This window comes from Panicum virgatum, chromosome 9K (genome assembly GCF_016808335.1).
Source record: "Panicum virgatum strain AP13 chromosome 9K, P.virgatum_v5, whole genome shotgun sequence".
In the NCBI taxonomy this organism is placed as follows: Eukaryota; Viridiplantae; Streptophyta; class Magnoliopsida; order Poales; family Poaceae; genus Panicum; species Panicum virgatum.
Genome location: NC_053144.1, coordinates 63190940 through 63218913, shown reverse-complemented (window position 1 = coordinate 63218913; position 27974 = coordinate 63190940). Strand labels below are relative to the sequence as shown.

At 44.7% G+C, this 27974-nt stretch overlaps 2 protein-coding genes across 3 annotated transcripts in view; one reads left to right on the top strand and one right to left on the bottom strand.

The window, feature by feature from the left end:
- Positions 1-542: 542 nt before the first annotated feature.
- LOC120646876 (uncharacterized protein DDB_G0283357-like) lies at positions 543-9349 on the top strand. The gene is made up of 8 exons (XM_039923386.1): positions 543-773; positions 2276-4728; positions 4847-4965; positions 5373-7085; positions 7237-7285; positions 7371-7612; positions 7738-7842; positions 8508-9349. Exons 2-8 carry the CDS (start codon positions 2512-2514, stop codon positions 8734-8736), a joined length of 4674 nt encoding a protein of 1557 aa, XP_039779320.1. The 5' UTR covers positions 543-773; positions 2276-2511; the 3' UTR covers positions 8737-9349.
- A 501-nt stretch (positions 9350-9850) lies between these two features.
- Positions 9851-27974, bottom strand: part of LOC120646875 (DExH-box ATP-dependent RNA helicase DExH14-like) — a 28656-nt gene continuing 10532 nt past the window's right edge. Inside the window, exons 17-50 of one of the 2 annotated variants that reach the window (XM_039923385.1) lie at positions 27721-27795; positions 27517-27648; positions 27392-27457; positions 26596-26661; positions 26373-26495; positions 20766-20915; positions 20216-20428; positions 19974-20129; positions 19672-19896; positions 19501-19602; positions 19341-19421; positions 19176-19256; positions 18687-18890; positions 18473-18589; positions 17720-17842; positions 17552-17641; positions 17350-17475; positions 17188-17250; positions 16993-17081; positions 16685-16775; positions 15221-15370; positions 14946-15137; positions 14790-14855; positions 14559-14714; positions 14331-14474; positions 13879-13946; positions 13626-13791; positions 13479-13541; positions 13151-13246; positions 12860-13027; positions 12586-12756; positions 12054-12200; positions 10622-10753; positions 9851-10178 (exon numbers count right to left, since the gene is read on the bottom strand). In XM_039923385.1, the coding sequence (XP_039779319.1) occupies positions 10098-10178; positions 10622-10753; positions 12054-12200; positions 12586-12756; positions 12860-13027; positions 13151-13246; positions 13479-13541; positions 13626-13791; positions 13879-13946; positions 14331-14474; positions 14559-14714; positions 14790-14855; positions 14946-15137; positions 15221-15370; positions 16685-16775; positions 16993-17081; positions 17188-17250; positions 17350-17475; positions 17552-17641; positions 17720-17842; positions 18473-18589; positions 18687-18890; positions 19176-19256; positions 19341-19421; positions 19501-19602; positions 19672-19896; positions 19974-20129; positions 20216-20428; positions 20766-20915; positions 26373-26495; positions 26596-26661; positions 27392-27457; positions 27517-27648; positions 27721-27795 (4173 nt within the window). In that variant the 3' untranslated portion in view covers positions 9851-10097. Of the gene's footprint in view, positions 10179-10621; positions 10754-12053; positions 12201-12585; positions 12757-12859; positions 13028-13150; positions 13247-13478; positions 13542-13625; positions 13792-13878; positions 13947-14330; positions 14475-14558; positions 14715-14789; positions 14856-14945; positions 15138-15220; positions 15371-16684; positions 16776-16992; positions 17082-17187; positions 17251-17349; positions 17476-17551; positions 17642-17719; positions 17843-18472; positions 18590-18686; positions 18891-19175; positions 19257-19340; positions 19422-19500; positions 19603-19671; positions 19897-19973; positions 20130-20215; positions 20429-20765; positions 20916-26372; positions 26496-26595; positions 26662-27391; positions 27458-27516; positions 27796-27974 lie in introns of both variants that reach the window. The other variant, XM_039923384.1, reaches the window with a different exon arrangement.

The following is a 27974-nucleotide window of genomic DNA, read 5'->3' as shown; positions in this document are numbered from 1 at the left end:
CCTCTCTTTCCTGCCCCCACCACCCCCCATCCTCCCGTCCCTTTCCTCCCCTAACGCCGTCAGCCCCCGCCGTCACCCCCGCCCTCCCGATCTGGGCCCTGTTTGGTTTAGGTTAGCACAAGTAGCACAAAAATTTTGACCAATAATTAAGGGTGCTAAATAAAGGTAATTTACAAAACTAACTCCACAGCCGTGTTCTACTTCGCGAGACGAATCTAATGAGGCATTTGACCGCACGATTCGAGGATGGTTACTGTAGCATCACTGTAGCCAATCATCGATTAATTACTATCATTAGATTCATCGTGAAAATTTACACCCATACGTGAAAAGGTTTTGCAAATAAACTTCGTTTAGTACTCCATGCATTGAAGATTCTTTTCTCGGGAAATGTGTGCTAGTAGTAGTACACATAAACCAAACAGGGCCCCGGCCGCCTACGCCCCCGCCGAGCGCAAACCAACGGCCGGGATCACCCGCCCCGGTCCAGGCCGAACCGGGCCGGAGGCGCCTTCGTTGAAACCTTCGCAGGGCCAGTACGCCACGCTTTATCTTGCACCCCCACCTCCCCGAGCTACAGCTCCGTAGCGCTCTCTCTCCTCTCGCTCGGCTGCGCGCTCGCTCGCGTTCCGGAGCTCGAGACCCTCGCCATTCCGCCGCGGGAAACCCTAACCCTAGCTTCCGCACCGCCCCGGGAGGACGCGGGAGCGCCGGGGCCGCGCCGCGCCGCCGATCCCGATCCAGACGCCGTCGCGCCGAGGCCGCTGATCGAGGTAGGTCTCGCCCGAATCGGGCCGGAATTCGCGGGGTCCCTCCCCGTTTGCGCGATTGCAGGGGGCGAATCGGGCGGGCGGGGGCTCCCACGGAGGGCTCGTGCTGTGATCGGCTTTGGGGATTTTTTTAGGGGGAGAATGCTTTGGGCTTTTTGACTGGGGGATCTGTGTGGGTGGGGAAATTGGGAGCTCAGTGCTGCTCGATCTCCCGGTGTTTTGGTCGCAGGTGCTTGACCGGACACTAAATTTTAGGTTCTAGTGGGTAATTTGTGCGGGACGGACTGGGGTTTGGTGGATTCAAGCTTGGGGTTCAGGCCCCCGAGCTGGAGTTCTGGCCAGAGGTGTCTCATGGAGCGTTGAAGTTTGCTTAGCTTGAGCTGCTCCTTGCTGCGTGCGCCGGGATTTGGTCGCCTCCCAGTGGGGAGGAAGCGTGGGGATTTAGGGATGCCTCTGTAGATGCGGCACGCTTTTGCTCCTGTTTTCCCCTATTTTTTTTCCACGGACCTCTTTTTTCCACGACTCCTTTGAACTTTGAGCACTCAATGTTTCGTCTTGTGGACGTGGCAGCGTTCAATCTGCTTCCTTGTTCTTTCTTCTTCGTCTTCAAAGCTTTAGCCAGCTGCATCCCGTGTTTATGGACCAAAAAAGCTGGATCTTTGGCCTTCGCAAGTGTATGGAGTGATTTTTGTCTGCTATTTTGACATTTCTAACTACACTTTCTCTTTTATATACTTAATTTTGTGCACAAAGGGTAATGGGGGTCAAGTGTAGTCCAACGAGGTTATTGTGGTCTGTAGTTTCGTTTTGTGAACCCTCGGATGTAGCTGTCATGCTGCAAGGGTTTTCCATTCTCGGGTTGGTCATATGGGTAGTTTTGTTTGGCATTTGGTTGCTAATTCAGTTTCTAGTGTTATGGCATGTCAGGGATGCCTTTTATCTATGTTAATCATGAACATGCTAGATTTATTGTGCTCTTTTCATATCAATTCTTCATCCCTGTTCCTGAAGTATGATCATCAGTCTTGATGAGGAGCTCTAGGATACTCAAGCACTTGCTCCTGAGTTGCTTACTACAGGAGTATGAGCCAAATTCCTTCACTTGCCATTAGCTTAATTGACAACATCATTTAAACATCTTTTAAATATTCAAATCATAATGTCGTTGTTCCAACTGGAGCTGTACCACTACATATTCTATTCAACTGGAGTTGCACCACTGCACATCTTCATGAACGTTCGCATCTGATCTGTGTGTGCTTTTTGTGTGCACCTGCATTGAAGCAATTATCTCTATCGGCTGTGCTTCTAAGTTTTATGCGAGAGAAGATCCACTTTGCTGTTGATTTAGGATTGGGAACTTGAATAGTTTATCTTTAAGCTATAGCATTTTATCTTATCTCTTGTGGAGTTATCTTAAATTAAGTTGAATTTATGTAAACCAGAATATGTTTTTTGTTACATGTAAAATACCGATTGATGCAATGATTCTTCAACATTTGCAGTCTCTGGAGGAATAAAGGACCAACACCACTTCAGATCACGTGCAGCTTGAGTTTATACTTTTACCAGCCCAGGGTGTACTTCTGGGCAGTGTAGTTGTGGGTCTATCTTCCTCAGCATAGAAGCAACGGGATTCAAAGTTGCTCATAGCTCTATATGATATGAAAGTTTGGGATCTATCCACTGCAAACAGGCCACTCTTTCACGGGCATTAGACCCTTGTAGGGACACTACAGGAATGTCACAGTTTCACCCTACTCAGCATGCGGGTGATAATGATTTTCAGATGTGGCAACAACAGATGATGTACAAGCAATTGCAGGAGTTTCAGAGGCAACAACAAATACAGCAGTCTGATCATGGGGCTAGGATGCAGCCCTCTTTTGGACAGTTTCATGCCCCTGCAAAACCACTGCCTGCTGATCAATTGTCGACAATGTCAAATGAAATGACCAACAATGAGTCCATGAATTCTGCATGGCCACATAATTTTACTACTGGTGACCCAAGTTTGACAAGCAACTCTCAAATGTTGAATAATGGTAGCACAAATTGGGATCAGATTGTTGGTGCTCCTGGTGTGGGCAATTTCATTAATGGTTCAATGTTTGCGAATGCTCAGAATCAATCCATGAGGCCAGTGGGATTAGCTACCCACCAAGTGGACCAATCTTTTTATCCAATGCATGCTACCAGCAGCAGGGGGTCTGGAAACCAGTATTCCCAGTTTTTAGGGATTCCTGCTGATTCTCAGAGTGCAATGGCAAGGGTAGGTCCAGATCAGTCTGAAAAGACATCTAGGCCATTCAACTCTTCAATGAATGAGCATGGTCTTCATCTGCAAGGTGCCTCCAGTTTGATGCAGAATTTTCGTGGAAAAGGGGGTTTCTTAAGTAACAATCCAATGCAAAGTCAAAGTGATAATATCAAGGCAGGCAGTCCGGTTGCAATGAATCATCTACAACATGGTTTTCAAACTCAAGATTTTCATAGTAGCCCAAACCAAGTTGAGCTTCAAGTGGGTGTGCAAGAGAAATCAGCAATGCAGGTTGGGCAAGCAAGTGGTAGGGCTAGCCTTGACCCTACTGAGGAGAAAATCTTATTTGGGAACGATGAGGATAGCAACTGGGGAGCTTTGTTGAGGGGTGACAATGATAATGGTAATTCTTTGGACAATGATAACTATGGTGGTGCTTTCTCATCTCTACAGAGTGGTAGCTGGAGTGCCCTTATGCAGGAAGCTCTGCAGTCTACAACCAGTGAAAATAGTCCCAAAGAAGAGTGGAGTGGCTTGAGTTTCCATAAAGCTGAGCAAATAATGGCCAACAATTCATTGTCAGGCCGTGGTGAGAATAAGCTTGCTGGATTAAGTGGAACAAACATAGAAAATGCACGCACTCCACCATCCAGCTATGCTGACGGAACAATGAATAACCCAAATCTTACCAATTTTCAGCATGCCATGAGAACTCCCTACGAGCGAAGGGACCACATGCCTCATGAATCTCCTAGTGCTTCTGTTAACAATCACCAATCAGCTTCAGAAGTCAACAATGGGTACTTTCAGCAGAGCTTAAAACAAACTCAATCTGATGGTAGACAAGAACAGGCGCACCTAGCAAATGGAATTTGGGCGCATCAAAAATCTGAACTGCTAAGAAATAGTCTTCAGTCTACTGGTGCACATGCTACACCACCTGGTGCACATGGATTTTGGATGTCACAACAAAATACAGCTGATCACAACATCAACAGAGAGTCAAGTAACAACCAAAATGACTGGAAAGCCAACAATGCACTTGGACAAGACATGAGCAGTACCCAAAATGTCTTTAGTAGCAATGATAACTCTTGGAAATCAACTGGAGGCAATGCAAATTCAGTCCAGAGACTTCAGCAGAGGAAGTCTGATATAAGCACTGCACAAATACCAAATGAAACTTCAGATGGTAAAAATATTAGAATGATGGGCTCAAATATTCCAATGATGACTCAGGATCATTATCAGATGCTCACTGGCCGGAGTGGTGAGCAAGTTGGAATGAACCGCAATATGGGACATAGGGTTGCAGAGACCTCCGAGTCACCAGGAAAAAGTGCAGACCAAAGAACAGGCGATTTCAACCAGGAATATCTAAATGCAACCCCAAATGAAAGGCAAGCACACGTTTTAAACCATGGACAACACATAACAAGCGATTCTGCTCCCAGGAGGCATTCTGTCTTTTCTGGGAAGGAATCTGAAAATGTAAGTCAGTCCAGTCAGCAAGCAATGGCATCTTACATGTTGCAGAACCGTGCTATGGGGACCTCTGGAATGAACATTGGCCCTTCTCCAGGCAATCCAATGTCAAATAATCTGTTTCCACCTCAGTCACATCAGATGCGAAATAATATGCAGCATCATTTTGGCACAAACTCCCATGTCTCCAATAATATGCCTTCAGCAAGTGAGGTACGTCGTCTTATTTCATCTCCATGATGGATATGGCTGGTATTTTTGTTCATTCTCTTCTGTTTCGTTACCCAAGCTTGTAATGTTCTTATTCATGAGGCAATTGTCTTGTTTCTAGAAAATGATGATGGCACAAGAGCAACTTCAATCTCGACATGGTCTCCCTAACAGCTCCAATGCATTACATTTTGGAGGAACTGACATGGGTCTGTCTCAGAACAGAGCTGTTCAAAACAGGTACTTCATTTAACGATTTGAACTATGTCATCCCTTAATAAAATTTTTAATATCCCAAATGCGAGGTCTCAGTTCCTGCTTCATTTACTGCACAGCTGCATTTAATTCTAGTTATCATGATGAACCGACTTGTGTTAATAGGCTATTTGGACACCCATTAGTACTAGAAATGTTAACTGAAATGTCTGCGACACTGTCGCGTATTAACCAGCAGCCCATAATCTTTGTGGATGTACGTGAGATATTTGTAATTTGTATTCCACTGGGAGGTTTTGCAGTGTTTAGTAGCTATCTGTTTTTCTATAGTTTTTTCTAGGAATAACTAGTCCTTTCAGCATTCTTCTCTATATTGCCATAGCATGCTTGAAATTATTCATGAGGAGCCTGATCAATATGATTTTCTGTAGTCAACATATGCTTCAGCTTCTTCATAAGGTGGACAACTCAAGAAACAGCAATGCGGTCGCTGAAGTGCCCAACAATTCTCTTGGCGTTGTTTCTGCCCAGCAACAACCGAACCATCCTTCTTTGCAAGGATTTGGGTTGAGATTGGCACCACCATCCCAACGGCAATCAAATTCGGGTAATTTATGGTCTAGTCAGACTAATGTTGATGCCAAGCAACCTGACCACTCAGCACAGGAGGATGACCGTTCACAGCTACCTTCCACCCCTAGCCAGTCTTTGACGTCTCCACATACAAACTCCCAATCTTCACCATTTCACAATTCAGAAACAGAAAACACTGGGCAGTCAATCGGGCGTTTTCCCCAGTTAAGTTCAGGCCAGCAGTATCCTGCGACAGATGATAGATCTGGTCCTGCACCCATGCTACAGCAGCCTCAGCAAGGTAGCTCTGCAACCGTGTTCAAGAATGTATGGACAAACATATCAGCACAGCGTCTAGCTGGTATGCAAGCTAACAAGATTACACCCAATATCCTCCAGTCTATGATGTTTCCAAATAATGCTACAGCTTCCAACTTATGGAGCTCTCAGAGGACAGATGATCAAGGGCAAAAAGCAGGAACTCCGTCAGATATTGTGACAACTTCTGCGAACTCGCAGAATCAAGATTCAAAGCAAGCTGTTGACAGTGATGCAGGGTTAGCAGCTTCTCAGAAGGCAAACTTTGAGTCAACTGGAGCTACTCTATCCGGAGGGAATGAATCTTTGCAGAAGCCTTCTTCTGATGGAAATTGTGTCAATCCTGTTTCATCCTTCGCACAGTTGCGTCAGCAAGGCATCATGAGTGGTAAACACGGGGAGAACCCAGGAGCTAATTTTCAGGCCATGAATGCTTCCTACAATAGTGCTAATAATAGTGGTGGCATTGTGTTACATGGAAGCCCAGCACCTTCAAACATTCAGCAGCAAAATTACTCTCTTCTGCATCAAATGCAAGCCTTGAGGCATACTGATATTGATCCAGGCAGTTCTACTGGAAAGACTATAAGACCTGATGTTGGTTCTGATGCTTCGCAGATTGACTGGAAGTCTGGCCAAAGGTTTGCTCATGTAGCCAATAACTCAACCAAATCGTCTGCGGATAACATTGGAAGCCCTGGCCTCCCGGGGTCATTCCCTTCAGACATGAAAATGCTGAGTTTTGCTTCAAGAAGTGAGGAGAGGAATCCTAATGTTCCTTCTCAGCTTCCTTCTGGAGAGCATCCATCTCATGGTTCGGTTACTGCACAGAATGATAATCAAAGTCAGGTACAGCCCATTGGCACAAGTACAACATCAAATTCTGTTGAAAGAAGTGAGAGACCAAGGATAAACCCTCAAATGGCACCTTCGTGGTTTGGGCATTACGGGAACTACAGAAATGGTCAGAGTGTCGCAATGCTCAACGTGCAGAAGACCACAGCTTTGCCATATAATTTTCAAAAAGCTTCCTGGAATAATGATAATAATAACTCTGCTGAAAATAGAGTTGAATCTGGCCAATCTGTTAGGCCTGTGCATCATCTCCCATCATCAAAAATGGATGCTTTGGTTCCTTCCAATGTAAAAGTATCTTCAAGGATGAGAAGGCCTAAGAAGCGTAAAGCTATGGAGTCCATGCTTGTTTCTTGGCATAAAATAATCGAGAGCCCACAAAAATTGAGGAGCATCGGGTAAACATTCTACCTTGCTGTGCTGCAGGTTCCATTTTGATTTATTCCGTGTTTAAGTCACTAGTGTTATCACTAGTTCTTGTCTTTGTTCCTTGATTTTTTTTTTCATTTATACTTATGTTGCTTACAAACATGAAAACCTTTACCACAGCACATATGAGTTGGATTGGGCTTGGGCAGCTAATAGGTTAATCGAGAAGGTTAGTGCAGCTTTACTGTTTGTCAGTTCTTGTGCATATTGATTGAAAGAGATTAATCTTGATGCTGAACTAATTTCTTGAACAGGATGAGGCAGAAACTCTAGAGGATGCCCCCCTTAATTATTTACCACGGAAGAGGCTAGTTTTGACAACCCAGTTGATTCAGCAACTTCTCCCTGCTATACCATCAGCCATTCTCAGAGCACAAGCTGTATCCGCCTACGAAAGTGCGACATACACTCTATCAATGTTGACACTAAGGGATGCATGCAGCATGGCATCATCATCATCATATAACTCTTGCTCTCCTGTGGACGATGAAAATAAGTAAGAATGAATGCTTATTGTTATGCACTTTTGCTTATTCCCTTACAAGCATGAAGGTGGAGCTTATTTGGACCATCTTATTATTCTACTGTTCATTTTTCTAATTTTACTCTATCATGGACTAGCCCATCTGAACAAACAACGAGTGCCAAGAAAATAGAAGCCAAAGTGTCAAAGGCCGTGGAAGTCTTTGTTGGAAAAATCCGGAAGATGGAAAATGACTTTATAAGGTACGAGATGGCTAATAGCTGTCATGGTTCTCTGTGGCATATGATTCTTGTTACTTTCCTCAACATGACTGCTTCGACGCATTCATGTTTAAGAAGCCTGTTATAACATCCCATAGACTGCTTCAAATGGCAGCCTTGGATTGAGACCTTGAAGAGTTGAAACACCATTTATTTATATTGAAATTTCGAAGGACACTTTCGGTTTTGGCACCAAATCATTTATGCTGGATGTGCTTTCGGCTCTGTTAATAACATTTGAATTCAAATGAGAAAATTGTGGCAAATAGTAAATCAAAAGGCAAAACCGAACAGACAAATTATACTAATAACTACATATACTAAAACTTCAACTTTCCCACAGAATTTCCATGTTACTTTAGCGCCCAAACTGAAGCTTAATGGCAATATAGTAGCAGCTTGAAAGGTTTTTACAGTTGACTAGGTAATCAAATTAATTTTTCATGCAGATGTAAGTTGCATAGACTTTAGCATCTTGGTTGGCATTTCTTGATATGTATTTCAGTTGAGCACTTGAAGCCAGTTCCCACTGCTCTTGGGATAACTATTGCACTTTGTATCCCTCGGAGAACTCCTAAATTAGTTTCATGTTGATACATCCATTTAGTTCAAGTTTCTTTTATCAACGCAGTTTGCTCTTGTTGCAGCTTGAACAAGAGGGCTTCGATGCTAGATGTGCAACTGGAGTGCCAAGATTTGGAGAGAATTTCTATTGTAAATCGTTTGGGAAGATTTCATGGCCGGAACCATGCAGCAGCAGTCGAGGGGTCATCAGCTTCAGAAATGACTCCTCGTAGAATTTTTCCTGAAAGACATGTCATGTCGTTTGCAGTTCCCGGAAATCTTCCTGAAGGGGTGTACTGTTTGTCACTCTAGTGGAATGATCTTCCATTGTTTTCTAGCCGCTCAGATGATCTTGGGTGCCCTGTGAATCCCAGTGCTCCTTATCCCATGCAAAGCATGGCCGAACAGAAGAATACCACGAAGAGGCCAAGGGACGTGTTCCAGCCGATCAACTCAGTGCTGGCTGTTGTTGTCCCATATATCAAGTATAGGTCCCTGTATATTGTGGAAAGTCAAGGAAACAACTGTGGATCTCCCATCATTTTTCTCTGATGACGAGTAATTAGCTTCAGAATTTGTTAGAGAAGTCCATGCTCACTAGCTTAGCACATCTAGCGGATTTCTTCACTATTTGTCAATCTTTCTAAGAAATCCATGATGATGGAGTGTTGGCAGGCTAGAGTGGAAATAATAATATGAGCCTCTCTCTGGGTTCTTTGGTTCCTTTAGGATGGGATGCAAATTGGCTAGTGTGTCCAGTCTAACTGACCAGCCCTGTTAGTCAGCAGTTAATTACTAGTTTTATGTAGTGCTGAAAGCATTCATGGAACAAGTGGCGGGTAAAGTGCTTGGAAATTCTTGTAACTTGTGCACCCGTGATGTTTAAACGCTAACGGGTTCTGTAAATTTATGCCAATATTCCTGAGGTAATATTTTACTTCGTATTGTGTTTCATGCCTCCAGTTGTCTATGCGGAGGCTGTCATAGAATAGCCGAAGCTGACAAAAAATTATGCTCACTGAGAAAAGTAAGATCTTTGCCTTAATCCAGTATTACTACATTACTTAGCTTTGAAATTGGTTTGAGTGGAGCTGCGATTAACTTGTGTCCTGGACAACCACCGTTTTGTATTCGTATACCTAAGATGCGCAAAAACAGTGTCTACCAAGTTCTGTGACTCTTCGTTGTATTGGATAGAACAGTAATTCTATCCGAAAAGCACAAATTTTATTCAAATGTTAAATTTTACTCCCTTTTTTTAGTGAGGTTCAGAGGGGCAAAATAATCAGGAGGTTTGATAGGAAATTTGGAAAAGATTTTTTTTTGTGTGTGTTCTTGCTCCTACTTTGTTTCAAGTGCAATTGTGATTTGCCCTCATTATTTTTACCACAAAATGCCCCAATTTGAAATTATTGCTCGCAGTACATTCAGCGGACTCATGGCGCGGGATCTATTCACCTTTCAACTTCATCTATCCAGCTTAAATGAAATACAAGAATTGACAGTCCAGCCCAGGTGAAGACAAGCAACAGTTGCTGCATTCTCGATCAGGACACTCATCAGTGGCTTCCAAAAAATCATGTACAAACTGGGAGTGGCAACACCCTGCCACCATCATAGAGAACATACAAAAACATTGTGGGCCAAACAGATCTGAACCGTGAACGAAGTTCTCAACGCTTGGTGAGATGCTCAAGAGAGTACTCCTGGTCAAAACCTTGGTAGGAATCTGACACCAAAATCAGTTTCGTCTCCTGAAAGAAAATTCCCTCGTGAGAACAGTAAAAGATAAAATTTTCTCTCAGAAATTCAAAGCATGTCTATGATGTTCATGGTTAATGCAGACTCAGGGATGCAATCGTATTGGTGTAGAATTAGGTCTCCTTGTATATTCCTTTAGGTTCAACATAGCAGAAAGCCAGCAAGAGTCCCCAGCTGCATTTCTCTTGGATAGGCATATAAAATTTTGCACTATGGGATCCATATCTAGAGCAAATGGATAAGGCAGTTTGGTGGCTGGGTGTTGACATGAAATATGCTGAAAAGGTCATCAAATTCATTGTGCTTGTTATAACAAAGCTAACTGTGCAGTAACTCGTGGAATAAATTTTCTCAAGCACAAGCATCAAGTCACCCAAAACGAGAACAGATCTTCACACTTGGCTTAGGATTGCTTAGCCAAGCAAAATTCATTTACCTGGATATTGAACATCTGTGGCAATTCCATGCGAGTATTAACCACCCGATCTGCAAAACTAATTCTTTTTAAACCATACAGCTCTGAGTTTGTAGCATTCCCTAGGACCAACCACCAAGCTTCTTGTTTTGCCTACAGAAAACATCAAAAGGTTCAATGCAAAACAACCATCGAAGTTCAACAACACACATTAATCAGAACACATCAAATAGAAAACTGCTAAGCAGAAGAAATCTATATTAATTAGCAATCATACAAAAAGATGTAAGTCCCAAGAAGTGTGGAAGGCAGCGATGTTCTTAGAACATATCTACTCCAACTCAATTTATTTATACGTGGAACAGGTGTCACCCCAATTAACCCATTCAATACTCATCCAGTTAGGCTGTAATATGACTACTAGTGGGCGACTCGACAACTAGTGATTTCTAGGATCATGATTCTGCAGTGAATAGTTATCAGTTTTTTTATGGTAATAGTTATCAGTTTGTGTTTCCAATTTGCGTGAGTTCTAACACCAAAAGCATTGGATTATTCCACAAGCTTCAGGCAGTGGGTGTGTTTGTTCGCTCCAACCCCTGGATTTGCAGGATCTGGAGTTTGAAGGCAAAATGATGATGCGCTAGTTCTAGTTCTTAGCCCTAGTTGGTCAGGCCCCACTTTGTAGTGTTTTTGTAATAGTTTTCGGGTTTTTTTCCTTGTTTGGGTTGGTACATGCCCTAAACTGTATCACCTGGGGTTTCCTACCCCCTCCTTAATATAATGATGCGCAGCTCTCCTGTGTTTTCCGAGAAAAAAGGCAAAATGATGACTCATGTAAAACCCCTAAATATATCCCCAAACAATCCCATTGCCAGTTTGCCAACGGACATAAGGTGACACATTTACTAGTCAAACCAGTGGTAACTTGTGAGGTTCCTTTCCAGTTGCAGTATCGATTTCTTTCCCAGTGTCTCCATTTCGAAGATCACAACAAATGGCAACCAATTTCAGAAGTAGACTAATAAATTTACCAAATATGAAAAAACACATGAATTTGTCTATTCAGTTTTGTCATATCATACACAAAATTTCTAGTTTATAACATGAAACAATTTATCTGTCAACTTACTAAGCTGCTACACCATGTATTAAAAAAAAACTCAGCCCTGGGGGAAAGACCACACCCTGGTATTAACAGCAGAAGGGATTTCTGCCCAGGTGCATGCTACACCATGTATTATAAACCTATAGGGTATTACTATTTCTTGCAAACACCTAGGCTTGTTTCTGTTCAGTTCTGAAATGGGTATCCTAAATTATGAGGACAAAAGGACTAAATGTTATTCATTTCGATTCCCTTGTAACAATTTTTTATACAATACCTTAAACAATGAACCCTCTATGTTACATTTAATCATTGCATCCCATGGAAAATTTATTAGATACTGACCTTGGGAAATCTAGGTGCAAGTGCTCTTGATGCTGAACGCCGTGAATTTTTCAATTGCACCCTGATGTTTAAAGTTGGAGATTTGGACCGCTCTTGTTCATTCTCAAGCTGAAGTTTCACATCAACATGAGGGAAATGTTGCAGATCCTGCACAATGAAATACAGTACTCAGGAGAGAAACAGAATGATCTCTGCACTTATAAGTACAAGGAAAAATACTAATAATGAGCTTCTCACTTTCAAATATATAATCAAATTATGGACACCATTCAGGACACATTTTGTTGTAAATAGAATCTGTAGAAATTATGGACATTTAAAATAACCATCTGCTGAGATCAACACATACAATATTGAATATTATTTGCGGCCCAATTTTGTGTAACATTTCCAAACAATCAGCTTGCTGCGCTTGAATTTCCATAACTAATTCACGTATACTGGACAGTTACGGACCACTTTACTTTCAATTAATATCCAAATGATTAGGAAAATAATTTGACCTCCCAAATTTAAGTGAGAAAAGCAGCACCTGGTACAACTCTGATGCAGAAAATGGTCGAAGGAGCCTGTGCAATTCTTCACGAGAAAAATCCAGCAAGGCTGAGACTGTTGAGACTCCTCTACCCAGGAGATGACCTAGAATATCATCATTCATGGATGGCAACATCCAGAGTGACGAGTCCCTCTCAAACCAGAGACCCTGGCAAGTAAAATGGATTTAGTTCAAGATAAATACTCAATGCAATTCAACTTGGGACTTCTTTTATATATATATTAAGAAGCATCTGAACAATGAAATTCACCTGTATGATCATCTGCAAGAGATGCATGCAAGACAATGCACTTGAAAGCCATCCACTATTGGCACATACGTCAATCATTGCCTGTATAATACGTATGCTCTGATCGAGAACTGATTTCAAGTCTGTGGCGTAATCGCTAATTGGTAATTCAGCTCTTGAGAAATGTGCCTGCCAGACCGATAGAAACAAAAATATCAATTACTATATCATTGTGCATCAAATACTGTAAAATGAAAATACTGGTAAACAAAGAAAAAATGGTATTCCAATAGTATGTTCAACCATATATACCTGAAACAGTAAGTTGGCTTTAACATGTGGATCATCAAGGTGGTGTTGATCAACTGGATACGGGACATTATCACTGAGTGTTCGATTCAAGTTATCCTGAAACAGCAAAGAGCATAAATGCATAAATGATCACAACATGCCAAGAATCAAGTTCAGAGTGTACTAAGGACATAATGCTTTTAGAAATTAGCTGTATGAATTTCAATTCCTCTCCTTAATCAATACAGTGATATCATGCCTTGGAAGGAAAGAAAATTGCTGATTCAATTATCTACAAACAAAAATGGCGTAATGCTTGGTTTCTTAACGAACGAGAAAATAAGAATACCTCATTGTGGCGTACAGGAAGCTCATCAAATTCTGCAGCAGCTGACAGTATGTGCACAAAGGCCTAGCAACAGAATCAAAGATATTCATTATCAGCCACTCCAAATTAACTCAAACAATTAACCTGGGAACAAGGCTAAAAACTTACTTCCAATGATGTATTGGGGCCAATATTTGACCCAAACATTGATACGGTGAGGTAGCTAAGGTAATACTGTGATGCTATTTTTCCCAAAATCAAGTACTTTAAAGAGTGGTCATCCACTCTTATGCATCCACTGTCCTCAAGATCTTCAAATGTAGTTTCAACTAACCTGTTTGGACAAAAATTGGAAGACATACCATCAAATTGTTGTAAAGCAAGTCAAAACTTATGCTTCAATGAATTTCTCAGTTCTCACCTTGAGAGATAAGAATTCAAGGTATTTGTTTCAGTATCCCCCAATCCATAGTAGGCTGGATTAACAACCTGCGATGTAGCAATAAAACGTAGAGTTTACAAGATGTCTCTATCGCACCTATGAAAGATTCTTACAACAGTCTTGATCTCTTCACAGCAGATCACTTTGACAAGCCATAGATTTGAATCAGCACAACAATAAGACAGTTTATATAGTACTAATCGACAATTGAATATTTATCCATATGATTTCAGATTTTATACTAATGGTCTTGGTTTCAGACCTTTTAATTAGGAAATGTACCTTAGGAAATGTACCAGTCAAACAGTCAATCTGAGGATAAAAAAAGATCTAGAGTGTGTCAAAGAATGTGTATTCAGAACTTTTAGCTGGCTGAATTTAGTGCAGGAAAAATAAACAACGTACTGAAAAGGATTTTTCAAGATAAATACCAATCTGCGATATAGATAAGTCCATGTGAGATAAATAATCGCTTCCTCCTTGTTGCTGATGGTGCCAGAAACAATTTCTGCATTTATGTGATCGTGCAAGTGCTCCCTCAGATTACTCTCCACAGGAAATGGCTCGTAGAGGAACTGAAAATTATAATATTTAGTGTTAAAGTCAAGATAAAAGATGCATTAGAGATTGTTCATTAGCAGAGAAGAAAAATGCATGACCTTCTTGTAAAAGCTCTTTTTTGGTTCATGGACGAGAATAACAGCTTTGCCATGTTGGTCGTATTGCGGTCGACCAGCACGACCCATCATTTGCAGAATATCTGTGATATCATAATCAATGTATCTTTTTGTTTTGCCATCATAGTATTCAGTGCCCTACAAGATAGATATTAAATGAGTACAGAAGTAAATCACCAATAAGGACCAATAAAATTCAATGCACTATGTCACCTTGATTATGACCAGATGAGCTGGAAGATTGACACCCCACGCTAACGTGCTGGTACATACCAGTACCTGGAAAAAACATCAAGCAACAAGTTTAAGTTTTGCTTAAGCATGTAACTAGCATGCTTAACACGAGAAGTCTATCAAAGAAGAACACACCTGAATCCTATTGTTTGAAAAGAGTTCCTCAACCAAGGATCTGTCTCTGTCATTTAAACCTGCATGATGCAGACCTATACCAAACTGCAGAGTATGCCTCAAATTACTATCAGAAACTTGTGAAAGAACCATGTTTAGGGAGTTGTCCTCCATGCTCAGGAACTGCCTTGGTTTTTCGTCTGATGCTGCAAGCTGCACGCAGAGCACATTCAATGGATAAGGTAGCAGCAATGTATATAGCCATCTAGTTGCACAGATCCAAAGTAGAATTCCACCTGAATGATATCAAGGGCTGTAAGTCTTGTCTGTCGACGTGACGACACAAAAATGAGAACAGGATTATTGGGTGAATGAGAGCATATGGCTGCATAAGCTGGTTTGTTCATGCTATTCATTCTCGGACAGTAGAATTTCCCAGGATATCCCTGTTAAAACAGAAAAGGAAACATGAGTTACAACGCAAAGCTTTTTTATGCTGTGATACACCAAACATGTCTGTCCAATGGCCATCTAGTATAGTATCTTTCCACAAGGAAGGGAATTTCGAATACCATTATATTTCTCAAAGTAACGGCAAGTTCAAAATTACATTGCCAATATACTTGTTTGTGTGTTTTCAGAAAGAACCACCCAAGAATGAATAAGAGTTAATAAAATGATTCCCAAGCTTGTTGCGGTAGGCTAGAGATGAAACCCAACAACAGGCACCAGAAATAAATAAATAAATAAATAAATAAATAAATAACAAAGGGAAAAGCGACAAAGAGTTGTTGGTAATAGTAATAATCAATTAATCGTAAAAGGGGGCTACTAGCCTAGGCCATGATTCGAGCACATGAATTAATGGTTCCATGCGCTCCTATCCAAAGCTAGTCTGTTGAGTATATTCCAACCTTGTAGTTTCTCTTTATTGCTTCCTCCCATGCTATGTTTGGTTGACACCAGCTCATCTTATGTTATCACACCTTAAAATGCCGCTATGCACTGGTGCCACTGGAGGCCTCAGTTGGATATGACGAAAACCATCTCAGCCGATGTATTGGTGTCACCCCTACCCTATCACATATATTGTTTGTTATTTCACACCCTACACTTCCTATTATGACAACAAATCTATCCCAACAGGTTCACCTTTGCCATGCTTATCTGCTGGATATGCCACCATTTAATAGGCCAAAAAACATTATTTCACCTAATCATCCTATAGAACTTAGCTTATTTCTTTTGTGGCACCTTCTATCATGGAGGATGGTAGAATCTTGGCACCATTTCAATCTGAGTTTCAATTCTATGACGAACATCTTCATCGATATTGCCATCCCTCTATAGGTTCGATCCTAAATACCAAAAGGGCAATACCTGTCCAGTATCACTGAAGTCACAACACATATGCTCAGTTCTAGTCCTACTTAGTCCAAAACATATCGAGTCCAATGTTTGCCTCCACAACTCCAATTTCTTGTTAACCCCCATCCTACTATCATCAACTAGCACCACATTGCCAGCAAAGACCATACACCAAGAGATCTCTCCTTGTATTTCCCTTGTGACCTCATCCATCATCAAAGCAGATTATTGAGAAAAATTAATACTATAAAGTATTATACTGGGTACAGGCTTTTTCCAGCAAACCTACTCAATGCAACCAATCTATGAGGAAATTAGCACTCCCAAAAATATCAGCAACATGTTTGCAAACTAGAATATGAATTTAAGGCAATAAAAGAAATCTGGCTTACCTGGATATGCACTTCAAGAGGTACAGGCCTCACACTAGGCTTGAAATTGAATAGACCGTCATCCGTAACGCCCAACCAATCAGCTAAATCACTGAAGTATTTGACAGATGAAAGTAGTCAGCCAATGGAGCAAAAGTACTGCAATGATCGTGTAGGTACACAGTACAGGTTGAAAACACGATTTCATGATAACACCTACTATCTCAAATACAGTATGAGAGAATATTGCTCACATTCATATCCTAGGGGAATAGTTTATACATTAAAGTGATAAGCATAAGAAGCAAAAGCATCACTTTGAAACATACCGAGCATTTGCTAATGCTGTTGATAAACCGACAAACCGAATTGAACGATCTGTCTGTGACGATATATATCGCATTCTTGATACAATGACCTGGAAAATAGAAGTTCCATTATGCTAATAATTGATAGTAAACAAATTTAAAACAAACAAACAAAAAAGAACGAACACAACAAAATGAAATGATAGAAGGGGTTACCTCAAGGATGGGTCCACGGTCAGCTCCCAAAAGATGTATCTCATCCAATATCATGAGCCCCACCTATCAATAATATTGTAAGCAATATCTAATAACTGAAATGAAATGATCTTTTCTACATGATCTACAGAAGTAGCTAATACATGAAGGGCAGATCTAGACCTTCATAACATAGCTTCTGCTATGCCAACTTCGACTAATCCCATCCCATTTTTCAGGGGTAGAAATTATGATGTCAGCTGATAATAGGGCCATCAAATCTGGAGTGAAGTCACCAGTCATCTCAACCTACCAAAAGCATTACTTCAATTAAGATATACGTTTTGACGTATTGGAGAAATAAAAGTTGTGAAGTATTCTGTACCATCTTCTTCCCAAGCTGGGTTACAAGACGTTTTCTCCAATCATTCATTCTTTCTCGCACAATAGCCTTTAGAGGGGCAATGTAAACTACCTAAAAAGGTATTGAAAGGCATTAACATGACATTATGACACAAAAAAAATGGTTTGCATTCAATCTCAGTAAACAAACCTTCATGTCCGGTTGAGTATTGAAAAGATGAAGCATCGCTAGTTCCGCTGAAATTGTCTTTCCACTTCCAGTTGGAGCTCCCAAAAGTACATTATTATCCGTGTGATAGAGAACATGAAAAGCCTGAAAAAGATGAGACAGAAATTTAATAGTTTACATATAGAAGAGAAAAGTTCAGCAAGCTGGAGCAAACTGTTGGCAACAGTACTAGTAGTCTTTAGGCATTATACAGTAAGTGGACAATCGACAGGCCTTTCTTAGCTGGGCTGATAATGTCCAACTTTAGTTAAAGTTTCTCTTCTCCTTTTTCAGAGTTTTTCTCTGAGGTTTACTCATCCTTTTCTGGTCCGCCAGCCCTTTGTGGCTGGCGGCCTTTTGTACAGTTCTTCTCTTCTTTTCTATTTATATATATATACCATACCCCCCGCTGTACAGTTTTCAAAAAAAATTATACAGTAAGTGGATGCACACAGTAAGCATCTTATGATCCTTCGAAAAATGGATACATAACGGATGCATATGTTGAGCACTTGGTAACTTCTACACTTGATTCTGCCATCTTATGTTCATCCGGAGTACAATTTTTTTCCACAGAAAAATGACCATTAGAAACAGACTGCTGATCACAGTTGCATAAAAAATTAAAACAATTTGATCAGAATAGTTATAAAAGCTTAATTATAATCCCTATCATGCAGACCATAACCATAGCATAGACGGCTTAAATGAAAGATAACTGGGCCAAAAATTCACCTGAGTTTGTATCGGATTGAAATGTGAAAATCTATAGAGATCCTCGTATGTTTTGTTGCCAAGAGCACTCAGCGGAAGAGGCTTCAAGTCCAAAAGTTCAGTGTGCGTTATTTGTGTCTGTGTGAACAGATGCAGCACTCAGTATATTATAAAAAATAAACATATTATAAAAAATAAACACCATAGACAGGCAGTAAGCAATTGTGAAATTCACCTGTGGCAATGTCAGATTATGAAAAGAAACAGTAAAGAGTGACTCAGCATGTAACCATGAGTCTGATATGGCTCGTATATAGTACTGTGGTGGGTGAGGTTCAAATATTGGTATATTAAAAGATATCTTTGTGGGTGTTCCTCTTGCCATCTTCTTCGTCAGAGTGAATAGCTCAGAGTGATAGATGGTGTCATTTTCAGAATCCTGGAAAATAAAATTTATTGTTACTGAACAAATGCATGCCTGCAATAGGAATCAAGTACGGAAAATTTAAACCGAAAACATTGCATTTGTGTAAGAGGTTCCTGAAGATGATGATGTCTCATCTCTATGCAAGTGCTATCAATCTTTCAAGGTCATATAAATGGTCTCCTCAAAATGTCAATAGCAAGCAAATACAATTGCATTATACATACATGGTTCCATACGAACAGAACAGGATGGAGAGGGTGGGTGTAGCTGCACATACATCCATGTACGCTCACATACCTCAACAATAATCCACCATCGTTCCGACATGCCATGATAACGATCTTTCCACACAAAATCAGGCGTTATATGCAGGTCAACCTACAAAATTGTCATAAGTGATTGCACAATAGTAGTCATAAAAAAAGAAACAGGAGACAATAATTAATTGACATTAGCTCTTACTTTAAGAACCGTCCTAGTGATTGGGCTCACAATTGCAGATAAGTTGACATATGGGAAGTATCCAACATATTGCTTAACCAGCTTCAGTAAAAGGATGTTAATAAGATTAATAAGTAGAACTTTTACTACTGATCACAAAGCTTTTTAAGCCAAGGCATACCTTTCCCTGGTGAGAAAACCGGATCAGTGCTCCAATTTCATTTTCCTCCATCTCATAAAGGCGATCCAGATCAACATTTCTTTCCTCAAGTTTCCACAATATCTAATCCAGAGAGAATTACATTTCAAAAATTAGGTAAACATGACAAAGTAGTGGTAACTGATAGCAAACCTGAGGAGAAAGATCCTTATCAAACTGCCTAAGTGGATGGAGATGAGGCCATATTTTGCGGTCCACGGCCTTGCAATATTCTAGGAATAAGGATGACATCTCAGACCACCCCCGACACAGACAAATCTCAAATAGTGCCCTCATTATGCGAGCCAGACTTTGACTAATGTATTGAGCATCAGAATGTAAAGAGGAGCTATCAATTGGAGCACGGGAAATATAAACCTGCGTAATTGACAATACCTCAATTACGATATTGTTAGTTCAAACATAACGAGAGAGTAACAGCCCTCAACAGTAACCTGTATGAGAATTGAAATTTTCCCATGTTTGTCAGTCGGCCCGCCCTTAATTTCCAAGGGGCACGCTTTCCTAGCAAGGGCTTCTAATTCATCCTGTTCTTCTTCTCTCACTACAATATTTTCAAATTCAGAGGAATGGGCCACCATAGTAATCACCTGAGTAGAACCCAGACAGACAGGTTAGTAAAACTTCGCAAGCATCGCAAGCAGTACTGAATATATAGGACAAACTAAATGTGTACCTCACTTTCACTCATGTGACGTCGAAGCATCTCATTGTAAGTCTCAACACTGGAGTACTGAAGGTAAAAGTGGCTTGCAATTCGACCAAGTTCTGTGCAGTAAAAGTTTCCACTCTTTTCATCGTAGCGCATCATCTTAGCTTTGTCTAGTGCACGTGCAGCATCAATAATGAATGTTCTTTGTTTCGCGCCCATAGAAGGATCTCCCAAAACCTGAAGAAATATATGAGGTAGAAATTAGAATTTAGAAACTTATAGTCAGAACTCAATGGAGGATAGAATATCACATGGGCAATGAAGCACCCACACAAAGGAACAAAATCATCTTGTTTATAACATTATAATAGAACATCAGCTAGAAAAATATAGAGAACTACCCGCATAAAAAAAGAAAAATATAGAGAACATGCAATACTTTCAGATACAGTTTGTCTTTTTTTTTAACACAGTAATGTGTCAAAAACCTTATATTACAAAATGCATTCTTCTCAGACAAATTTATGCCATACTAATTTGCATTGAAGGTGTGAATGGTGGGAGAAAAGGTTACCTCTTCCCAAGTTATTCCATAAACCAGAGGATTAGTCTTCATCCTTATAAATAAGTATGTATAGCCAAGCCAGGCACAGGCCTCCCTGACATTTGTTACAGTGCCCAAGGCAACCTCAGCATTTAAATTATCTTTCAGAGATCCAAGGAACTGCAAGATTATATAGTTAACGAGAAATTAATTGTGGATTAAAAGAACATATAACAATAAACCAACTTCAGGAGACCACAAGCAAATTAGGAAATGAAGCATGTCCCATTATCCAACAACTTCACGTTATGTTATATGTCCATTGCGACTAGAAGTCATAGCGTCATAGAGAGACCCCCTAGACCAATTTTTTCTACTGTTGTTAAGTGCAAGAGAGAGAATAGGAAAGAATAATGGCTTGTATTCCTCCAAACCCTAAAATAGTGGGATATATAGATCCTATACATGAGCCTCTAGATGGGCCTCTATACATGGGCTCACATATACACCAACACCTCCCGCAGTCTGAACTACCGGCGCAGCGGTGTTCAAGACTGGACAAGAAGAGAGTACAAATAGAGTACAAAAGGACAAATACCCCCTGCAGCCACAACTAGCCACCGGCTACGTTGAGGCTGGAGCGAAACTCCGAGAAGGTCGAGGAGGGCAGTCCCTTGGTAAAGATGTCAGCAAACTGGGAGGTAGTCGGGACATGGAGTACCCGAACATCGCCGATGGCGACTCTGTCGCGCATAAAGTGTAGGTCGATCTCCACATGCTTCGTCTGCTGATGCTGAACGGGGTTGGTGGAGAGATACACGGCGCTGACGTTGTCGCAGTAGACAAGCGTGCTCTTGGCGAGCGGGCTGTGGAGCTCCGCCAAGAGCTACCGTAGCCAGGACGCCTCCGCCACGCCGTTAGTGACAGCCCGGTACTACGCCTCAGCACTGGAGCGGGAGACAACCGGCTGCCGCTTGGACGACCAGGAGACCAGGTTGCCGCCCAGGAAGACGGCGTAGCCGGAAGTGGAGCGACGAGTGTCCGGGCAGCCAGCCCAGTCAGCGTCGGTGTAGACCACCAGCTCAGCAGAGGACGAGCGGTGAAGCACCAGGCCTAGGTCCACAGTGCCGCGGACGTAGCGGAGGAGACGCTTCAGCACAACAAGGTATGGCTCTCGGGGATCATGCATATGGAGACAGACCTGCTGAACAGCGTAGGTGAGGTCCGGCCTGGTGAAGGTGAGGTACTGCAAAGCACCAGCCAGACTCCGGTAGGCAGTAGGATCAGCCACCGGATCACCCAGATCAGCAGACAGCTTCGCCTGAGTGTCGACAGGAGTGGAGCAGGGCTTGCAATCAGTCATCCCAGCCCGCTCCAGAATATCGAGTGCGTACTGCCGCTGGTGAAGGAGAAGGCCAGACGAGCGGGGCTCGACAGTGACGCCCAAGAAGTGGTGGAGCTGACCCAGATCCTTCATAGCAAACTCCTGCTGCAGAGAGATGACACTCTGAAGCAACTGCTGACTGGAGGCTGTGAGCACAATGTCATCGACATAGAGCAGCAGATATGCATTCTCATCCCCACGGCGGTAGATGAAGAGAGACGTGTCATACTTGGCCTCGGTGAAGCCTATTGTCAGCAAGAACGTGGCGAACCGAGAGTACCAAGCCCGAGGAGCCTACTTCAGACCATAGAGCGACTTGTTGAGTCGGTAGACCATATCCGGACGACTCGAGTTCACAAATCCCGCTGGCTGAGAGCAGTAGACAGTCTCTGACAGAGTGCCGTGAAGAAACGCATTCTTCACGTCCAGCTGGTGCACAGGCCAGGAGCGCGAGAACGCAAGCGAGAGGACCGTGCGCACAGTAGCAGGCTTTACCACTGGGCTGAAAGTCTCATCATAGTCCACACCAGGTCACTGAGTGAACTCCCGGAGAACCCAGCGAGCCTTGTAGCGCTCCAGTGTGCCATCAGTCCGATATGCGTCCCGATCCACTTGCCAGTCACCACATTGCAACCAGACGGACGCGGCACGAGGTCCCACGTCTGGTTGGCAAGAAGAGCCGTGTACTCCTCTTCCATCGCGCGACGCCAGTGAGGATCCGCCAAGGCGTCGCGGACAGAGGGTACCGGAGAGACCCGCGGCTCTCCCTCGGTGGCGGAGAGAGTCGCGGCCTGAGACGCCATCCGCCGAGTCACCATGGGATGGATATGCCGAGGATCCCGATGGACGACGGGCGGGTGGTACACCGACGGCTCGGCTCGAGAGGGAGCCGGTGGAGGCGGCGGCGGCGATGGCTCCGGTGGAGGCGTCGCAGTAGCCTCCAGAGCAGGAGGCGGTGCCGGTGTCGGCACCAAACGACACCGGTACAGCTGCACCGGCTCAGCGTACTGCGGCGGCGCCGGTGTCGGCACCGAACGACGCCGGTACACCTGCACCGGCTGAGCGTACCGCGCAGGTGCAGAGGAAGGCACCGGGGACGCGCGTGGCGCAGCAGGAGACACCGGGTCCGCGCGCGGCACGATCGGAGGTCCGGGGGCCGCGCGTGGCGCGACTGCGGGCACCGGGGCCGCGCTCGGCGCAGCAGGGATCACCGGGAACGGTGCCAGTGTACCGGGAAAACCTACAGGGAAATGACAGACAGGAAAAGGTGGCTGAACCACCGAGTCAGTCGGAACCAGAGACTCCAGCTCGGGGTCAGAAGGTGTGGAGGAGGTGGAGTAGGGGAAATCCGACTCGTCAAAGACGACGTGTCGGGAGATCAGGACGCGGCGAGAGGTGAGGTCAAAGCATCGGTACCCCTTGTGGTCAGGGGAGTAACCAAGAAACACACAACGAGTCGAGCGGGGCGCCAGCTTGTGAGGAGCAGTGGCGGAGGTGTTAGGGTAACACGCACACCCGAAGACCCGAAGGTGGTCGTAGCGAGGAGGGGTACCGAAAAGGGCGTGGTGTGGAGTGGGAGCAGGAGAAGCAGTGGACGGAAGACGGTTGAGCAAGTAGGTGGCGGTGTTGAGGCTCTCAGCCCAGAAGCGCGGGGGCAGAGAGGCCTGGATTAGAAGGGTGCGCACGACGTCGTTCGTCGTGCGAATCATCCGCTCAGCCTTGCCGTTCTGAGGAGAGGTATACGGACAAAACATACGCAGCTAAACACCCCGAGAGAGGAAGAAAGAACGGGAGGTGGAGTTGTCGAACTCCCGCCCGTTGTCACACTGGACGGCCCTAACGGTGAGGCCGAACATGACGACCGAGCTGGCACGCATGGCAGAGGGGCTCAGCAGGAGCCCTAGTACCAGGAACATCGGTACTACGACTGAGCTGAGCCAGAACGTCGCGGCCAGGGTGACCAAGACGGCGGTGCCAGGTGGTGGAAGACGGCGTCGCGGCAAAAGCGGCAGACCAAGACGGCTAGGGCGAAGAAGAAGGCGAGAGTGGTGCAGCGGAAGAAGAAAGGCGAAGGGTGTAAAGGAGCCCCGTGCTGTCACACCGGAGTAGCGGACGCCGGGAGACCGAATCCTTTACAGTGAGGCCAGAAGAATCAAACTCGATGGAACAAGAATTGTCAGCTGTAAACTGACGAATGAAAAGAAGGTTATGAACCATCTGAGGAGCGACAAGGACATTGGGAAGACAAAAAGAGCCTAGAGCAGAACTCACAGCGGTGACAAGAAGGCAAGACCCATCACCAACCATGATGGAAGGACAAGAGGGGTGTGGTGGTCGAACAGAAGAGAGGATACCGACATCTGGGGTGGTGTGGAAGGAGGCACCCGAGTCGGCGATCCACTCGGTGCTGACCGGCGGCGTCCGCCCCATGACGCTGAAGGACTGCGCCAGTGCGGCCTGGTCCCACCCCCCAAGCCAGGTCGGCTGCTGGCTGGGTGGAGCGGGCGGGGTCCAGAACGGCGCGAACAAGAGAGCAGCAGCGGCGAGCATGACCGCCGACTGGGGCTGAGGACGAGCCCCCCCCCTCGACCCTGAAACGGCCACATCGAGATGCGCCCTGGCCATGGAGCGCTGAAGGATGGCCAGGGCGTACCTCCAGGGCCAGGAGCAGGAGTGGGAGCCGGAGTCGGGTCCGGAGTGCCCCGAGCACCACCACCACGTCCCTTCCATCGCCGACGCCCTCGGCCTCCCCCACCCCCAGTCTGGCCGGCGAGAGGAGCACCAAGGAGGGGGCCGTGCTCGGTGAAGGGGACGACAGGCGGGACAAGTAGGGCGTCTCCGCGGCGACCCGACGAGTGAGAGCGTCGGCCGCGGAGCGCTCGCGCTCCCAAGCGAGGGCAGCCGCGCAGGCCCGCTCCTGAGTTGCCGCAGCCTCGGACTTGGCGGCGAGGAGGGCCGCGGCGTGAGCCACGTCGGCCGTAGCAGCATTGACGGCCATCGCGGGTAGAGGCACCGCGGGCGCGCCAGGGGCCGGCCACGCGCGCGCAGAGGAGGCAGCAGCGGCGAGCTGGGCGGCGGCGGCCTGGGCCGCAGCGGCGACAGCAGGGGCCGCGCTCGCGCCCGCGCCCATGGCGGCGGCGGCGACGCTGGGCGCGGCCAGAGGAGTGGCAGCGGGATGGTGCCACGCGCGCGGCGCGGCCCGCACGGCCAAGGAGGCCGACGGCGGCGCCGGCACAGCGGCGGCCCACGCGGCCATGGATGTGGCAGGGCCAGCGGCAGCAAGGGTAGCGGCGGCGGCAGCAAGGGCAGCAGCGGCTGCAGCAAGGGCCGCCTGGCCAGCACTGGCCGCAACAGCAGGGCTCGCGCGCGCACAGGGGCAAGGCGCGGGGGCGGCGCTCGCAGCCCCGGCGTCCTGCGCGGGCTCCAGGGCGCACCAGGGGCGCCAAGGGCCGGCGGCAGGCAGGGCGACGACCGGGGCGCGCCAGGGGCCGGCGGCCGGAGCAGATTCGGCGGCGCCCGCGGCGGCGGCGCTCGCGACCCCGGTGTCCAGCGCGGACTCTAGGGCGCGCCAGGGGTCGCCGGCGGGCGGGGCGCGCCAGGGGCCTGCGGCCGGAGCAGATCCGGCGGCGCCCGCGCCCGGCTACAGGGGGCCCGCGGGCCCGGCGGCGGCGGCACCCAGCGCGGGCTCTACAGGGGCGCCAGGGCGGCGGCTGGGGCGCGCCAGGGCGGCGGCTGGGGCGCGCCCGGGACCGGCGGGCAGGGCAGCGGCCGCAGCAGGGCCAGAAGCAGGGGAGGGAGGAGGGAAGGAGGAGAGGGAAGGAAAGGAGGAGAGGGCCGGCGGCCGCCCGGCCATGGGGCGGCGGCGGCCATGGAGAGGAGGGGTGGCTGATACCATGCAAGAGAGAGAATAGGAGAGAATAATGACTTGTATTCCTCCAAACCCTATAAGGGTGTGATATATAGATCCTATACATGGGCCTCTATACATGAGCTCACATATACACCAACAGAAAGTTTTCTTTTTCTCTTGTGGAACATATTTTTCTACTATTGGAAGTAGTAGAAAAAATGTTTCTGAAAAAATGCTCTAGCAGTAGGGGAAAATATTCCAACAGTAGAAAAAATTGTTCCAGGTGTGATGTTATAGCTTTTAGTCGCATATGCAGCAAATAATATTTCTCGACGAACACCCCTACATTATGGTCTTATTTGAACAAGTTTCATTATTGTTTTTAGTGTCCTGGTATGCTAACCTGGCTCTCTATTGGAAGCTGACTTGTCAATAACCGTAAGTAATAAGCCAATTTGTCATGTGTTGTAATAATAATTCCTTCACCACTTTTATCGAACTGTGGCCTTCCAGCACGTCCGAAGATCTAACAAAAAAAAAGAATGGATGAACATCAGAAACATAAGACTGTTTGAATGAAGAAATGATGACAATGGTACAAAATCATGAAAAGTTCAGATAGGCACCTGCATCACATCAAGCATCCCCAGATCTCGCCACCCACCAGCTTTAGGATCATATAGCTGTGTGCCCTGTTATTGGAATATATTATTTTACTTAGCAAGTGCATATAAGGGACCCTGAACAATGTGAAACAACCGGAGATGCATGCAAGAAACCTAGTGGTTGCAATGCTCATCCATCTTATCAAACAGTAAAAAAAAACTAAAAGAAGTTCATGAAGAACTTGAGACTTTCAGTATGGCCTTCCAGTAGAACATTGTTAATACCAATGTTCTGTATTGATGTCAAACTATCTTCAAAAGTAGTTCTACTATTACCTTGTCCTAAACCTCAAAGGGAAAAGTTAGGCCAATCTCAGTGCACAGTTCCAGTGCACAGTTACCAAGACTAAGAACTTGGTAACTGTGCCAGCTGGGTTTCATGGGGATGAAACTCCTCTCTCATCCCATAAAGCCCCTCATCTCTCCTCATAATGACGCTGCCAAGTCAGCAAAATTGCTGATGTGGCATGTTATTTAATGTTCATGAAACTCCCATCGAGACTGGTCTTACTAGATCAAACAAAACAGCATTTAATACCGATATATATGCCTCTATTGATGCCACACTATCTCTACAAGTACTGATATATGGACAGGCATTCATTACATTCTAGAAATATTAAGTAGTGAGATAAGGTATGATGAGCTGCAGAGGAAAATGATGATTTCTCTAGACCAGTATCGTATGCATGCACCATCAATTATAGTTCAGAACTAAAAAAATAGAACCAAAAAATAAACACAAACAGATACTAACCTTTATAACAACTGTGTGAGCTGGTAAGTTTACTCCCCAAGCCAAAGTTGCTGTACAAACAAGGACCTAAATTGAAAGAAGTTAGCACAAGACTAGACAATACTGGAGTACACAGGAACACTTACTTTCAAAAGCCCATCACCAAACAAGCGCTCCATCAAACTTCTGTCAGAACGTATCATTCCAGCATTGTGTATGCCAAACCCAGATTCGAAAAATTCAACAACTTCACGACTTTTTGCTCTACCAACATCTTTCTGCACCCATAATACTAAGTAAATAACAGTTACTGTATTAATGGTCAATGAAACCATAAGGTAACCATATACCTTGATTAATGGAAACTGGGGATGATCTGCGCTTGAAAATAATTCCAGCTCCCCTGCTTTTGCAGCTAGGTCAATCTGAGAAGCATGCAGAAAAAATCAGAAACTAGAAATTGTCTGATTAGTTAAGACACAATTCACATCATGAAAAAGATATGGCATGAAAGGACCTGAAATCTTGAATGGCGCCTTATGAATAGAAGAAGCCATCAATTTAAAATAAATAATCTTGCCATTTCAATATATATATATATATA

Excerpts from the sequence above, each read along its gene's own strand:
- LOC120646876 (XM_039923386.1), top strand. The coding sequence starts at position 2,512 with ATGTCACAGTTTCACCCTACTCAGCATGCGGGTGATAATGATTTTCAG. Across the intron at positions 4,729-4,846 it reads ATATGCCTTCAGCAAGTGAG|AAAATGATGATGGCACAAGA; the intron begins GTACGTCGTCTT and ends TCTTGTTTCTAG. Across the intron at positions 7,843-8,507 it reads ATGGAAAATGACTTTATAAG|CTTGAACAAGAGGGCTTCGA; the intron begins GTACGAGATGGC and ends CTCTTGTTGCAG.